An 18,048-nucleotide genomic window follows, 5' to 3' on the forward strand; every position below is an offset into this window, starting at 1 on the left:
TGCTTGGTCTGGAATTTTCAAAACTATGTGAAACATAACTCATGAAGGAGTTAATAAAAACAGCATGACACAAACTTCACAAGGTCAGTGGTGATATGGGCTGCACAATTATTGTTATCTATCATAAGGCAACCTATGGAGGGGTAAAGGTCTCTTAGATGAATGTTAGGAAGCCAGGCTTCTTGTTCAGGCTTAAACCACTTCACTGTTACACATCCTGTTAATCTTTTTTAAAATTAAATAATAATAATAATAACTGATATGAGTACTGTGAATATAAAATGAAAGAGTAGGTAAGGGAACTTTTTAGATATTGAAGAAATAAATATGATTATTGTTTAGCCCAGTATCCTCATTGATTTGGAGTTACAAAGTGTAAAAAATATTCCATTATAATCTGTAAATGCTATAAAGATAGGTAAATCACAGAAGACTTCCTCTGTCAGATTAAACAATAGTTCTTATGTTAGAAAATTGGAAGTCATACCCAAACTGCTACATAAAAATAAAGCATGCACAGTAGTTTTAAAAACTGATTTGTTAGCATTTTAAAGTTATGGATATAGTTCTTTGAACAGATATGTGTGAACTCTCATTGGCTTCCAGAGACACTGAACATTTTTTGAGAACAGAGGATTTTCTTGATGGCGTCTTTCATGTCTTTGTTCCTCAAACTGTAGATTATTGGGTTGAAAAGTGGGGCAAGGACAGCGAACATCACTGCAATGTCCTTGTCCAGTAGTGGTGGGAAAGTGACAGAGAAACGCAGGTACATGAGTGTCACGCTGCCAAAAAACAGGAAGAAAATAGTAATGTGGGCCGCACAAGTGGAGAATGCCTTCTGATGGCTCTTACCTGAGGGAATCCTCAGGTTCACAGTGATAATTCTTAAATATGAAAGGGTGATGATACAGACAGAAATCAGGATGGAAATAGCATGAATCACATCTTCAACACATCATGGATGTGTCTGCACAGGCCAAGCATAACACAAGTTCAAAGTCACAGAAGAGTTGATGGATTTGGTTGAGACCACAGAAGGGAAGGGTAGAAATCCACACATTCTCTGGCAGTAGCACAAGAAAGCCAAAGATGCCAGAGCTGGTGGAGAGCTGGATGCATAGTTGAGGGGTCATAATGGTTGCATAGTGGAGAGGCTGGCAGATGGCATCGTACCTGTCAATGACCATCACTGCGAGGAACAGGCCTTCTGTGACCCCAAGTGAGTGGAAAAACTACATCTGCAGGAGGCAGCTAATGAAAGAAATAGTCTTCTCTTTACTGACAAGGTTGGAGAGCATCTTTGGGACGGTCACTCTGGTATACCAAATCTCCAGGAAGGAGAAGACACTGATGAAATTATACATGGGATTGTGAAAATGTGTATCCAGCTGGACAGCAAAGAAGATCATGAAATTTCCAACAATAATGAACACATAAATAAAGAGCAAAGGAATGAAGAATAAGAGACTACCTTTCTCAAATGAGGGAAATCAGAGAAATAAAACTCAGTCACCATTGTCTGATTCTCCCTATCCATATTTTCAGGTGTTTCACTTGTTGCCTGATGGAATCAAATATAAAGAGTCAGAACTCTACCTACATTCAAATAACAATAGAAACTTTCTTTTCAAACAGCTCAACAGCCTTGAAATGAGGTTGATTAAATTAAATAAAGTAAACTATGTGAGCTACTTCGCAAATTATAAAGTGATCGTGTCTAACTTGCAAATACTTTTTTAGTAATGATAATACTTTGTATTATCAACTCTTCTGTTGGCTAAGCAAACAATTTTGCTATTTGGACGTATAAATGGGTACAAACTCTCCTGAATGTCAATTTGGCAATTTTTATTGAGAGTCTTGAGACTGTTTAAAGCCTACCTTTCACCATATAGCCTAAGGAAAATATTTTAAATATTAAAATATGTACAAAGATATTCACTGGAATATTTATAGATATTTTTATCTATCTCTCTAGATAGATAGGTAGATAGTTTTATTTTTGACACAAAATATTGGAGACACAAAATTAGTTATGACAAAATGATCCCCTCTGTCGATATGAATAAGACCATTTTTAAGTAGGTATCTTAAAAACTAAGTGCAGTACTGTCTTCCCTTGCTGGCCTCATAATTAACAAAATAGAGTAAATGGAAGAGCCAAATATCATACTGAATTCAATTTACTTTAAAGCACAACACCTTAGACCCGTGTGATATATCTGTGCATGCAAGTTAATCTTAACCTGGGTTAGTTAATAGTCAACAGTAAAGAGGGTTAGTTAATAGTTGAAATACCCTAATCTAGAAATTACACTCTAGGAGTGGTTTGGTAACATTTCAAAGACTTTAGTTAGTGGTCTACAGCCAGAGGCAGGTAGCTTCAAGTATCCAGAACTGCATCTTCATCATAGGGCTCATTAATTAGCGTAGAGCAGGTCTCCTCAAGTTCAGCACTATTAACATTATGCACCAGATAATTTTTTGCTAGGGGTTGGGAAGTGAGGGGTTTCCCATGCATTGTAGGATGTTTGGCAGCGACCCTGGCCTCTACATGTTAGATATCAATAGCACCGACCCTTTCTTCAGCCATGATAAACAAAAGGTCTCTAGAAATTGCCAAATATTTTTGCAGGGGACGGGTGGGAGTAAAATTGCCCCAGTTGAAAACCAGTGGCATACAGAACTTTAGATTTCTTTTTCTGGTTAGAAGCCAAGTGACTGAATATGTGGACTGGCTAGAAATAAACCTAAACTATTTCTTGAAGTGATATTAGAATGTGAGCTTGTCAAGCAGCTTATACAGTGTGGAGGGGTGAATAGGTCCATGATTCATTCATTTCTGTGCTCCTCCCTTAACATAGAATCCATCACCTGATCTCACCAGGTTAGCTTTTCTACCAGTGAGAATTTTGTTACATTTTGTCTTTGATAGAATCTTCGTTCATTCTTCTAATCGGAGAGCCTAAGGAATAGAGTTGGGACTTCCACGGGCTTCCAAAAACAAGTTTGATAGTGGTTTTTGTGCCTCCTAGCTAATAAATGTTTGTGCACATGGCAGAATTCTGAGACCTGCCTTCATTGCATTAAACTACCTGATAGTTTAGCTATTGGAGATGGAAATTCTATAATTTCATGACATGATAGAGGTATTAAGGAGCACTATGATGGTAATCAGACTGTAATGTATAAATGCATCAAATGAACAGGTACACCTTAAACTTACACAATGTTATATGTCAATTTATCTCAATTTTTAAAATTTAAATAAAGAAACAGATTAATCAGCAGAGGTGAAGAGTCATAGTTCTAGTGGCCCAGACAAAATTTAATAGATGATTTCTCCAGGGCTAATGTCCCAGACAAAATTTAATAGGTTACCTTATGACCACCTCTAGTACTACAACACAGATTCTCCAAAATCCCTCATCCCTGAACTACTTACTGTCTTTCCCCCTACCTCACATGCCTACAAAATGTCAGCAAAGTTTCCACAATCTTTCTTCATTTAAAACCAATGGAAAAAAAAAATCTGGTTCCCCGTATTCTTCCCCAATGTATAGCAAACAAAACCATTCACCCATATGCCAAAGTACAGAGCCCACCCCTCATCCTGTACCGACATCTTTCAGAAACTGAAGGCTGCCTCCTGTTTCCCAAATGTCTTCATCTTCATTGTTCTGCAGTCCAGCAAATCAGGTTATAACCACAACCACAAATCTAGCTTCTCAGAGAATAGCCCAGTGGGAGAAAGGCTTTCTTCTGAAGGGTTCTCCCCCAATGCCTAGAGGAAAGCAACTCCATGTCCCATGTGGTTAATTAGAGGAACACTTGCTGCCATGCTCCCATTCAGGAGGTTGCAATACCTATGGGAAGCTAGGTCTTTGAGTCAGGCTAGAAATCAGAAGGAAAGAGATAGTTTCTTTTCTGTCTAAGGGGTGAAAGAATTGTTTATATAAAAAGTGTCTGCTGAAACAGAGGAAGGGTAAGGACCAAAGGAGTCAAGCTAACAAAATGTGGTTCAAAGGCAGAAGGATTTTCTCCATTCTTCACTGAAGGAGATTCAGAGCAGTTCAGAGATAGCACAGCACATCTCTGAAGTATACTATAGAAGATTCTGTCAGCAATTGCACAGTACAGCTCCGCAGAACTTCTTCAGAAGGATCCAGGATATCAAAGGACCATTATCAGTCGTGGCAGGAAGGAGGGGCTCACATGCATGAGATTTCACGGGTCTACTGAACCCAGAGGCAGAGAGCCCCAAGGAGCTGGAGCGAGGATTTCACACTCCTTGACTGTTTGATAAAGCTTACATTTAAACTATTTTGGCCTAGTTTCCTACCACTGGCTCTACTTATTACCTCTTTTATCTTTGATATTTTTAGTTTCTCTTTTACTACTGACTCCTTCCCCTCTCTTTCAAACATGCACATTTTATTACTGTATCATAGTATCTAAGACACAGTATATCTACTATACCTCAGAGAAAGTTAACCTTGATTACATTGCCAACTCCAGTTTTTTCATCTTTTCATTAGCAAACTTCTCAAACGTCATCCACATTGACTAGTTCATTTTGTATCAATTTATTTATTCATCCTCCACAGACTATGCAGAAGCCATACGGCTAAAATTGCATTAATTCCACATTTGCCAATGATCCTCTAACCACAAAATGTTATTGCCATTTTTTCAGTTTTCATTTCCCCTGACAATATTCACTCAGCAAATATATCTAAAGCGGTTTCAAGACATTAAAAACAGGGAATAATGATAATAATAAAGCTAGATCATTTCCAAATTTCACCCGTTGATCATTTATTTGTTCTTGTAATTCTCTTTCTTGATTTTCATGATACAGTCATGTCCTTGTTCTCTGTTAGTTCCCTGAACACTTTGGAAGAAGATCGTAAAATAGACTTAGGTTCAAATTCTGACTCTGTCACCTACTTAGCTACATGGCAATGAGGGATGATGCATAACTCATTTCAACTTTAGTTTCCTCACCTTTAAAGTGGTTGAGAATAATGCCTAATTTACAAGAATACTGAAAAAGATGAAATGAGATGAAATACATAAATGCCTTAACATATTTTTGGCACATACTTAGTAAATACTATATATTATTATTAATTATTATTAAACCCATTTTCCTCCACCCACCAATTATATTCTTTGTCTCTCTTGTCGTTCCCTACACTTTTTTTCTAGTATCTGGTGCATCCTCATAGTTCATTTATAATCTCTACTTAAATAACACTTATATCTGTGTTCATAGGCTTGTCATCTCTTCTGAAGTTCAGTTCTTCATCCTTAATGGCAATCAGAAATTTCTACTTAGAAGTTCTTTCACATCTCAAAATAACATATCTATAACTCATCTTATAATCACCCCACTCCCTTACTAGCTTTTGCTTTAGCTGTTGCTTGATCTGTCAGTAATGGTGCCTGAAAACTAACTCAAACTTAAAATCTGTCTATTTAATGGTCATCTTTCAGTTGTCAAATCCTATTGATTATTCATGTATATTCTTATCTTTTTATCTTCATTATTACTGTCTTATTTAGCCCATTACCCCAGACTATTGCAGAAAAGAGTCTGATGCCTGAATGGTGATGAATAAATGCTAGTTACACGAATTAATGATATTTCCTACTTCCATAATTTCTCTGCATTCTACACATTATCAAGGTGCAATTTTGTTCATTAATGTTCACTCAAAAATTACCTAATGACTTCATATTTCTTGTAAAATATATTTTAAAAATCCCAAATCTAGGCATTCAAAGACCTCCAAAATCCACCTAACCTGACCCTCCAATGCTGTTTCTCCACTAATTCACTCTACAAGCCCTCTATTTCAAATCAAATATATTTAGTATCCTACAAACATAGTTCTTGTATTTTCACTTCTAGACCTTAGCTAATCCTCTTCATTAAGCATATGTTAATTGAGTCCCTGGGCTGTACACTAGAAGTTCAAATATGAATAAATAATTATAGATAATCATCAAATTTAGGCACATATCTAGATAATTTCTACAACATATGTATGCATTAGATGCTTTAGTAACACAAAAGAAGGCCCCCAAACCAGCCTGGGAATAAAGAAAGACTTCCTGGAGGAGAGGATAATGTGCTGAATCTTGAAAAGTTGGTAAGAATTACAGAGGTGAAGTGTGTGCACATGTTTTGGGTAGGGAGAAGAAAGGCAGGGTTGAAATTTCAGGAAGAGGGAAGAACAGGAAAAAAACCAAAGCACAATGGATCAACATAGCATTGTGAGAGTATAGCTACAAAGAGTTTGGTTGCTGGGACTTACAGTGTAAGGCAGGGAATAGAGTGGGAAATGGGGCTATAGAGATGTGTAAGCAAAAGCTCAGGAATGTCCTTTATTTTCTCTGTCTTCCTTCTTCTTAGATTAACCAAGTCCTATTAAATGATACTGCAAGTTAAGTGAAAAATCATGATAGGGAATATATATTTGGGAATAATTAGTAGAGTTGTAATTGAAAGGAAAAGTTAATGTTTAGCTAGATTTGAGTTCAGAGGCTCAAGGTTCAATTTCTTCCCTGCCTTGTATTGCCTATGTGAACTGGAGCAAGCCTTTAGCTGCTATGAATTGTTCCATGTGCAAAATGGGAATAACTCTTGTCTTGGCTTCCTCATACAAATAACTGTTTATTTTTAATTGTGGTGAAAAGCATGTAACATAAAATTTACCATAGTAAACATTTTTAAGCATACAGATAGATATTTTTAAAGAATTAAATGAGATGTGTATTTAAAACTTCAAAAATATTATTATTATCTCAGCAGAAGAAATGAAAAACATAGTGAAAAATGAGTGAAAAGCTGAGAAGAGAATAGTGTTTACTGATGGTCTATTCCAGAGAAGCATGATCCTGAGTGAAGTCTATTTTGACTCCTATAGCTATTCTGGGCCCCAGAGCCCAGATCTATACTCCGTTATGAGAGATAAGGTTATTTAGCCACAGGAAAGATTTTGAGTCCTGACCCTGAGGAATGCCTAATTCCTATGTGACACTTTTCCCCTAATATGTCCCTTAGAGGGGAGAATGAGATGCACCACATTTTTTAGATCCTGCATTATTTAAAGAGAAACTCCCAGGAAAGACAATCTTTGCATTCTAGATATTCCCTAAAGAGCATTCAGAAACATCTATATCCTTATTGACAAACTAGCAGAGGGGGCAGGTTGTTGCAGAGATTCTGAGGAGCGTTCTTGTGGTCTCAGGCAAGGTACATGCTAAAGACTATTAAAAGGACATTATCCAGTTAAGACTGCTAACCTGCCTTTTACTGTTATTGTGCCTGCCCAATAATTTCCCTATACCCTTAGATCTTCTGTACCCAAATTGTCCTGGCCTTTCAGGGTAAAATTTTTTCAATATATGGAGTAAAACTTCATATTTTTAGGACTTTATCACGTAAGTAAAGAAATTAGAATAATGAGATAGGAAATCTAGAAGCAACATTAGGAAGAATATAGTTCAGCTAACAGCTAAAGATACTGATAATATCTAAGGTGTTTCCAACACTAAAATGTTGAAGTTCAAAGAATTCTGGATTCCTGGGGACTTTCAAAGGAATTTACTGCTTTTTTCCAGGATTAAAATCTAATGCAAGTTTCTTTTTACTCTACAAGGAATATTTGTAGGCTGAGCGCCTTGGGCACTGATGATTATCTTCATTCCAGGATTTTTTAAAATGTACTTTATGTGTCTCAGGAGCAAAAATAATGTTTTGTTCAACTTTATTAGCCCCTGAACCTATGGCAGTGACTGACACATAGCAGAGGATCAATAAATAATTATGTTAATTGAATAAATGTATAGATGATTAATAACAATGCAAACTTACTACTGAGAAAAGCCTCACTCAAAGCAACAAAGTAGTCACTCTATTTGCCTTTTATGAGCCACTTAACTCTGAACTTACTTTTTCATAGCCCCATAGTCTCTTCTTGCTTTATCCATCTGTGCTCTCCATAATGACTACTCAGCCTGGCCATTCTCTGGTACTTTAGGCTGAGAAATGATAACACAAAAAAGACAGAGAAGTGGCTACTTCCATCAGAGAACACTCAGATCTCTCACATATTTCCCCATGCAGGCCCTCTGCCCTTCTGCTTCACTGGTGCCTGTTCCCTTCTAAAGTCTATCTCTCCTACCTTTCTTTCCCAAGGCTTGAGGCATAAGGCAAGAAGCATCTTCTATAAGTTAATTTTCCTAGCCTTCAATGCATTTATTTTAATCTGTGTATGACCTGAAAATAAAAAAAAACACATTAGCTCTCTCATCTCACACCTAGTACAGTCTTAAATATATAGTGGTACTCAGTATAAGAAACAGAATGACTGATGAATCCTGATCTAAATTTCCCACCGTGGTATGAATAATAGTAGTGGCTTCTAAGACCTACAAACCAGGCTTCCAGTTATTGCTTTGGATCCTAGCTATGTGAATTTGGGCAAGTTATTTTTCCCCTCTGGTTCTCAATTTCTCTACCCGTAAAACAATCATAATCATCTCTCTACCATAAGTAGAAATAAATGAGATAAATGAGATAAAATATGTAAGGTGCCTAATATCGTGACCACCACAGGGGAACTCTTCACTAACACTATTTTGTTTATCCTTTATGATTCCCTCTGAGGAGCCTTTTGTCTACTTGAGGGAGATAATGCTGATATTCAGATATTTAAAATGCAAAAATACTGTTAGACATGATGAAAGAGGAAAATATGCTTTTTTTTTGAAAAAAAACCTTGCAAGTCATATATTTGATATTACATAGTTCATATTATTATTAGTCATATATAGCACATTAAGTCAAATCAATTCTAGTCAACATGCATATCATATCCAATAGATCATGAGCTTAATCAGCAAGCCACATGAAACCATCAACCTGCTTGGCATGTGTCCCTCTTCTCTCTCTGGTACCATAACTTTTGGGGGTTTCTATTAATGAGCTTTATCAGACATCTGGTTCTTACTTCAGGACCACCCCACCTAAAATCGCCCACTCTTTCCCTTTAAATAAGACATCCTGATGGACTAGTGACTACTCAGCCCATGCTCACACATAACTGTGGTTTCATGCGTTTGGTATTTTTTAATTTTTAAAGGGATGCTGTAACTCAGCTATGGCCATCTGAAGCCTTAACATAGCCAAATAAATTGTAGCTGGACTTTAATTGAATATTATTTACCAACATCATCAACCATAAGTTGCTATTCAGTCAATGGTTACAGGACATGAGGGAACTGCAGACACACATGCACATACGTACATGTACATGCATATGCGTGTGTGTACACATACACGTATACATACTTATATAAGTAGGCATATATGCATATGCATTGAACAGGTAAATGACCTGTTTAACAAACCCCTGTTACCCCCAATAAACCCCATGCTCTACATGCCTGTAAGGCCCTGCCAAACCCCCAAAACAAGGCAAAACATACAAATACATAGAATTTAGCTATCTACCCAATAAACATGAACAACTTAATGCTCAAAATTAGATAGACCTAGAGAATAAACCCTAATCATACCAATAAACTACTTAGATATTTACCATTTATATAGATAGACATCTCCCTAGATCTATCAAGCATTTTTTATCAAAATTTTAACACTAAATCTAACATAAACCACATAAAATAACTATATACATGTTACTTCACTGTGTAAAAACAGCTTGTTAACGTAGCTTAAAATCTAAAGCAAGGCACTGAAAATGCCTAGATGAATTTACCAACTCCATAAATACATAAGTTTGGTCCCAGCCTTTCTATTAGTTTTTTGTTTTTTTTTTGTTTTTTTAATTGGGGTATAGTTGTTTTACAATGATGTGTTAGTTTCTACTGTACAGAGAAGTGGCATTCCCTGCGCTATACAGCAGGTTCTCATTAGTTATCTATTTTATACATAGTAGTGTATATACGTCAATCCCAGTCTCCCAATACATCCCACCTTCCCTTCCTTTGGTGTCCATAGGTTTGTTCTCTACATCTGTGTCTCTATTTCTGCCTTGCAAACCAGTTCATCTATACCATTTTTCTAGATTCCACATATATGCGTTACTATACGATATTTGTTTTTCTCTTTCTGACTTACCTCACTCTGTATGACAGCCTCTAGGTCTATCCACGTCTCTACAAATGACCCAATTTCATTCCTTTTTATGGCTGAGTGATATTCCACTGTATATATGTACAACATCTTCTTTATCCATTCATCTGTCAATGGACATTTAGGTTGTTTCCATGACCTGGCTATTGTAAATAGTGCTGTAATGAACATTGGGGTGCATGTGTCTTTTTGAATTACGGTTTTCTCTGGGTATATGCCCAGTATATTGCTGGGCCATATGGTAATTCTATGAGAGGGTTTACTTCTGGCAGTGAGGATCAATAACTCTTCTATGATAATGGGAACATTTACCGGACATTGGCAACTTGGATTCCAACAGGAAGAGATCAAGAAAATAGAAAGGAGAAATGACATAAAAATAAAAATGCAGGAAATTTGTCCTATATGGCAGAGCTGATGGGTATGTAGAAAAATATTTGGCTTAACAATTTGACTGGCAAATAGAGAAAGACAAATGTCATATGATATCGCTTATATGTGGAATCTAAAAAAATGGTACAAATGAACTTATTTACAAAACAGAAATAGAGTCACAGATGTAGAAAACAAATTTATGGTTACCAAGGGGGGGAGGGATAAACTGGGAGATTGGAATTGACATGTACACACTACTATATATAAAACAGATAATTAATAAGGACCTACTGTACAGCACAGGGAACTCTATTCATACTCTGTAATGGCCTATATGGGAAAAGAGTCTAAAAAAAGAGTGGAGATATATATATATATATATATATATATATATATATATATATATATATATATAACTGATTCACTTTGCTGTATATCTGAAACTAACACAACATTGTAAATCAAGTACACACCAAGAAAAAATTTTTAAAAATTAAAAAAAATAAATTGAAATCTATAAAAGGTAAAAGGAAAAAAAAATTGACAGGAACCTGATGAGAAAAGGCAATAAATATCAGGCTAAGACCTTTGGGTTTTATCCTTGAACGTTTTTGGAAAGACGAGGGACAGTAAAAGCCATGCTTGGAAATGTTCATCTGTAGAATGACTTGATGGAGGTAAGAAGACCAGTGAAAAAGATGTTAAAATAGTCAAGGTAAGAGATAAGCATACTGCTATCACTGAGTTTAATTAGCCTTGCAAAAAATTTAGTTGTCCTTTCTCCCCAACAACTAGATGCTGGCCTGATTTCTTTTGCAGCTGATTTTTGTGACACTTTCTTCACAAGATTGTCGTAGTTATTAGAGGAGGTTTTTTTGTTTGTTTGTTTTGTTTTGTTTTAAATTCAGGATGATTTCCTCCCTTTGGCTCCTATATGTGGCCTTTCTAGGAGGGATGGGATGTGTAGGGGTGAAGTTATATGTTTGCTCAAAATTCAATGGTCACTACTCAGGTACAAGGTGGTTCTGGAGAGACTCTTGGCCTGAGCAATTATCAATATCAACAACTGAGAGAGGAGAAGGGAAGGGACTTACAGAGAAAGCAGAGGAGAGGAGGGATAGTCCTGATATCTGGGTACTTACTATCTAGATGGAAAATAGACTTGTTACTATGAAACCAACAGAAAAGAGGCAGAGAGATAAAGCTGAATACTTTAGCCAGACTAAGATTAGATATCAGAGCTAGAAAAGATGGGAGAGCAACATGAAGACTTATTGACAGAAGGGATGCTGATAGTATTTTCTATTTTTAAATTGCTTTTCTAAAGAACAGGAGTTGAGAATAGTTAGAAAGAAAGGCATGTGTTTTAAAACTAAACACAGAAGGGCAGAGAGTGGGGAGAAAAACTCAGAAATTAAAGTGACTGAACCTCCAGAAAATATTTCCAGAAAATTAAATTTGTGTGCTGCTTTGTGTTTTCTTTGTATCATTTGAAGATGTTTACAAAAAGATTCATTTAGGGGTCCAAAAGCAAATATTTCAGATGTTTCTGGCATAGAGGTGCAGCTGAGAGATATTTCTAACTGGCCTGTGTAGGGCCCCAGTGTCAGCTTAAGTAACTGATTACATAGAAGAGTGAAGCAATTTTCAATGGGTAATCTCCATCCCAATTCCAGGAATTTCTTTGTCTCCTTTCTTACTTTCCCAGATGACACAGGTGATGACCAGTGGAAATCAGAAAAGGGTGACTGAGTTCCTCTTCTCTGTGTTCCCACACCTGCATGAATGTGCCCTCTTACTCTTTATTCCCTTGCTTCTCATCTATGGATTGATCATAACAGGAAACCTAATGATATTCATTGTCATCCAGCTGGACATGATCTTGAACACCTCCCATGTATTTCTTCATCAGAAAAAAGTTGATCTTGAACACCTCCCAAGTATTTCTTCATCAGTGTCCTCTCTTTCCTGGAGATCTGGTATACCATGACCACCATCCCCAAGATGCTCTCCTGCTTAGTCAGTGAGCAGAAGACCACCTATCTTGTTGGTTGCCTCATGCAGATGTACTTCTTCTACTCACTTGGTCTTGCAGAAGACTGTGTCCTGACAGCAATGGCCATTGACAGGTACATAGCTATCTGCAATCCTCTCCATTACCCAACCATCATGACTCCCAAACTTTGTATCCATCTGACAGCTGGATCCTGTCTCTGTGGCTTCCTCCTGTGCTTCCTGAGATTTCATGGATTACCACCCTGCCTTTCTGTGACTCCAATCAGACCCAGCAGATCTTCTGTGACTCCACACCTGTGCTGAGCTTGGCCTGCACAGATACATCCCTGGTGGTCATTGTGGATGCCATCTGTGCAGTGGAGATCCTGGCCTCCTTCCTGGTCATCGCCCTATCCTACAACCGGATCATTGTGGTGATTCTGGGGATGGCCTCGGCTGAAGGCCGTCACAAAGCCTTTTCTACCTGTGCTGCCCACCTTGCTGTATTCTTGTTGTATTTTTGGCAGTGTGGCTGTCATGTACTTGCGATTCTCAGCCACCTACTCAGTGTTAAGGGACACAACAATTGCAGTCCCTTTTGTTATCCTTGCTCCCTTCCTCAACCCCATTTTCTATAGCCTGAGAAATAAAGATATGAAAGATGCAATTGGGAGGCTTTTCTGCTGCCAGAAGAGGGCTGGTGGGGTTGGGAGCTAGATTGAGATCCTAGAGAGTCTGAAAAAACTCCTGGGAAGTTCAGCATTGCGCTGTTCCTTGTCTTGTTCATGATTATGCTTCTCTTTCTATTGTCATAGCTACTTGTTCTATTATTATAAGCAAGAATGAATAACTGCTGTGTCCAAGTCATTGGTAGCAATCGTATAGCATGTTTACATCGACGCCTTTAACGTGGTTGTGGTAGCTGAAAACAGTACACGTGGGTTTTCCCGCTTTATAGTGCAGGCTAGGTTCTTCCTTACACTGTATCAGCTAGACTCCTGACCTTCTCTTCTGTGGTCCCACGTGCTGGTGAGGCCAGAGAGCAGGACAGAAGAGACATGAAAGACACCATGGTTCTTGATGTTGCTGTTAACTTTCCCCCAATCCTCTTTCCAGTAATGAACCCCATGTTGTTCAGCAGTCCACATCAATAAACAATTTCCTGACACTAGAGAGAAGGCTTCTCCACTTTTAGCTTATTTAATCCACAAAGTTAATTAACAGCCATGTTCTGATCATGTACACCATGTGTTGTAGAATTTTAGGCCATTGGAGTGACATCGAAATTAATAACGGTAATAGTCTACTATATGTCTCTAGTAATTTACCATTTAAAATATTTTTACATATATGAATCCTCTTCATGTTTTAAAAAGAACTAAAGTAATTAGGTCAGATACCACCATTATTTAAGTGTTGGAACAAAAGCTTGAAGAAGTTTAATGACTTGCCTAAAGTCATATAGGTCGTTGGTGACAGAGCTGGGACTTAACCTAAGAACTCTACTTCATTCTCTGTCCCCAGTAAATACATATTTTCATTTAATCTGTTCAGTGTTCAAGAAAAGAAATTATACAAATTTTTCCCCCAAAGTTTCATGATATCTTACCAGTCTTCGATGAGTACTAGGAGTCGTGTGTTCTTTCCTCTGTGAATTTCTCAGTCCTCAGGTGATTGTGGCATCATGGAAAGACTATTGGACTATGGGGTTCAAGGACAAGATTTTATACCTTTTTCTGCCACTAAGTTGTGCCTTTTCCTTGTCTGTAAAATTACATGTTTGGATTATGTCAGTGGTTTCCCAAACTGATGATTCCCAAACTGATCATCAGAACCTATGATTGAGAAAAAAGTTCCCAAGAATATTCTGATGATGAGTCAGATGTGGGAATGGCTGGATTAGATAATTACTAAGATCATTCCTAGCTCTAGGGCTCTTTGATATGCATAAGAGATAAGATTTTTTTTAACTGTCTGAGTTTATGGTAAGGGCCTTACATGTATTGACCTATTTATCCTCACAACAATCCTGTGAAATAAATATTAAACCTTCTTTTTTTTTCCAAATGAGAAACATGAAACACAGAGTGTCAATAACTAGTCCAAGTACGCAGAATAAATTGTTAGGAATCCAAGGCAGATACTCAAGTCTATCTGATCCCAGAGACAGGTCTTTATATGCCATGATCTTATGCCCATTTTACATAGCTTTGATCCTAGACCAATTACTAAACCTAAGAAGCATTCCAAAGGAAATATGGTATTCAGTGAGTAAATGTGATGACTAATTAAACAGAAAGTGGTAAAAGGGTTTACTCCTCCAGATTTCAAAATTTATTTATTTAAAAAAAAGTTTGAATAGCAATTTTATGTTAGATGCTCTGTTAAGTACAGAGGGTTCACTTAGTGGCCTTTGGAGACCTTGGAGTCTAATGAATCATTATCACTGCTATTTTTTTTACAACAAGTTTTTTTAATAAGAAATGGGCAAAGCCAGCTTTCTTTTCAGAATCAAAATGCAGAACAAATGGAAATATTATGGTATTTAACCTTCACAAGTTCGAGCCTCCACAAATAATGCAACCAAGTTTTACAATTTTAGCAGCCCTTCTACATACACTCTATCTTCTCTATCTTAGTTCCAAATTTTATCTTCATTCCCAAATATGCCAATTGCATTGTTATTTAAAAAGAGAGAGCCTTCCCAGTTCCTGTCAAAAACTACTATTTAGCTTACCCCTCCACTACTCAGCAAACTACAGAGAGGATGGAGTGTAATACGAGCAGTAGAGTCTTACGCAATTCATGAGGACCACTTAGTCCTTACATGAATCTGGTTGCTAACATTTCTATTATATTGTGACAATAACTCCCGACTGTTATCTCTGAGAAATGGGGGGAGTAAATTCTTAATAAAAGACACCAGGTACAAAGCAACATTTTACTTTTGTTGTGATTAAAAAAAAAGTCACATTTTACAGATAAAATGTAGAACCCTGAAATACTGACATTCTCTTATCATGCACAATGCTGAGGTTCTCTTACAATTCACTTTAAAACTGCAATTAAAAATGTACAAAAAAGAAAAGAAAAAAAAATCAACCCTCAAAGTATCACTGCTATTAATGTGTCATTATTCATTGAATTCACAATTTTTCTTGGCATGAAATATAATGGTTCCTATAGCCTCATTGTTCCCAGCCATTAGGCTATTTTATTTCCTCTAAACTTTCCAAAGTTTAGTATTTGTGCTTCAGGTTGCTTTGAATATGTACCATTTTTTGTCCTTCCCTCTCTTTCAATCCTGCACATTGATTCTTTTCACAAGGATAACCTTAACCTTTGGAATGGAAGCTCTCCTACACTGTTGGTGGGAATGTAAATTGGCATAGCCACTATGGAGAACAGTATGGAGGTTCCTCAAAAAACTAAAAATAGAACTACCATATGACACAGCAATGCCACTCTTGGGCATATACCTGGGGAAAACCATAATTTAAAAAGATACATGCACCCCAATGTTCATTGCAGCACTATTTACAATAGCCAAGTCATGCAAGCAACCTAAATGTCCATCAACAGAGGAGTGGATAAAGAAGATGTGGTACATATATACAATGGACTATTACTCAGCCACAAAAAGGAACAAAATAGTGCCATTTTCAGAGACATGGCTAGACCTAGAGACTTTCATACAGAGTGAAGTAAGTCAGAAAGAGAAAAACAAGTAACATGTATTATCGCTTATATGTGGAATCTAGAAAAATGGTACAGATGATCTTATTTGCAAAGCAGAAATAGAGACACAGATGTAGAGAACAAACTTAGGGATGCCAAGGGGGGAAGAGCGGGGGTGAGGTGAACTGGGAGATTGGGATTGACATATATACACTACCATGTATAAAATAGATAACTAATGAGAACCTACTGTATAGCACAGGGAACTCTACTCAGTGCTCTGTGGTGACCTAAATGGGAAGGAAATCTTAAAAAAAGGGGATATATGTATACGTTTAACTGATTCACTTTGCTGTACAGCAGAAACATTGCACACACGACACAGCACAATATTGTAAAGCAACTGTACTCCATAAAAATTAATAATAAAAAAGAAATTATTGGTGACACCAATGACAAGCCCATATCAGGTTACAGTAGCAAAAGGAGAAGGAATAAAGGAGGAAGGAGGGAGGATCTGTCATACAGGTGGAGGCAGAATTCAGAGGAACGAGACTAAGATGATAATTCCATCCATATTCTTCATTGCTTCACTCCCTTGACCTCTTCCTAGGCCCAGCCCTATTTCAGTACAGGAGTATCTCCTATGTATAATAGTGCCTTTGCTTTCTGCTTAAGGTCATCAGCATGAGAGAGTAGCTATTTTCCCCATTTGTTCTGAACTTGAAGTTACCTTTGGAGACATAAAGTTGTCTCTACACCTGTGAGGAATCACTCTTTAGCATATCTGAACAAAGGTAATTTAGCTTCTGCTTGAACACTTAATCAAGGTAGTCTCCTACAATGTTAGGTAGTTCTAATTTTCAGATAGCTTCTCCTTATTAGAGTAAACTTAGGTGGTCACTAAGACTAAGGATTTGAGATCATACTGTTTGGACATGAACCTTGGCTTTTCCACTTTCCAGCTGTACAACCATGGGGAACTAGCACAGCTGTCCTGAGCCTCTGTATCCCTGTCTGTAATATGGGATCTTCAAGGATTTTGAAGACTAAATGCTATAATGTGTATAAAATGCTGAACACAGTATTTCTATAATGCTTATCAAATATCAGTTATTATTAACCAATGCTTCTGTTACTTTTATTATTTTTCTGAGCTGAAAATCACTTCCAGACCCCTAATCTTGTACAACTCCAGGGGATGCCATTCAATCTTTAGTTTTTGCTTTCTGGAATCCCAGTAGCAAATGCTGGGTTACCCAAATTTCACAACATAAATTACACAGGGCCAAGAACGGAAACTGTGGTATGAACTTTTGGCTCAAACAAAAGAACACCTTGCCCTTGCACACATAAATAACAGAGTCTTGGTTAAGATGCAACAATGTCTCCCCATGTTGGAAATTTACTGTCTTTCAGAAGACACAGTTCTTTATGTTTTAAAACTAAAAAAACAGTGAGTTATAACTAAACCCTTTAGCAAAAGAGTCAGTACTCTCAGACCATAGGATTAAACACTGCTTCTCTAAAACTGGGATTGGAGGTCCTCGTTCTCTCCATTTAAATTTCATTTCCCTCCGGCAGGGATTGAAACCCCAGGGAACAAAGCACCAGGTCTGCATAAAGTACATATGTTGGCTATGCAAAACCCTGGTTTGGGCCATTTAGCCAGTGATATCCCTAAATTAAATACTTATTTTCCTTTAAAAATTAAATGTTTTATTGTTTATTTTGCTATGCTAGATCAACTTTCATATATCTTATATCTTTGGATTTATCAACTCCCACTCAGGGTAAAGTACCAAAATCAAGGAGATAACATTTAT

The 18,048-nt window shown here is 37.1% G+C and overlaps 1 protein-coding gene and 1 pseudogene across 1 annotated transcript; one reads left to right on the forward strand and one right to left on the reverse strand.

Annotated features, from left to right (window-relative positions):
• Nucleotides 1–592: 592 nt before the first annotated feature.
• LOC132366206 (olfactory receptor 6K3-like) lies at nt 593–1,540 on the reverse strand (annotated as a pseudogene).
• A 10,726-nt stretch (nt 1,541–12,266) lies between these two features.
• Nucleotides 12,267–13,261, forward strand: LOC132366301 (olfactory receptor 6K6). The gene is given in 4 exon segments (XM_059923889.1): nt 12,267–12,446; nt 12,491–12,776; nt 12,779–13,062; nt 13,064–13,261. Coding segments are annotated over 4 exon segments (945 nt in total). The 5' UTR covers nt 12,267–12,269.
• Nucleotides 13,262–18,048: the final 4,787 nt, after the last annotated feature.

The sequence above is a fragment of the Balaenoptera ricei genome, chromosome 1 (assembly GCF_028023285.1).
Source record: "Balaenoptera ricei isolate mBalRic1 chromosome 1, mBalRic1.hap2, whole genome shotgun sequence".
In the NCBI taxonomy this organism is placed as follows: Eukaryota; Metazoa; Chordata; class Mammalia; order Artiodactyla; family Balaenopteridae; genus Balaenoptera; species Balaenoptera ricei.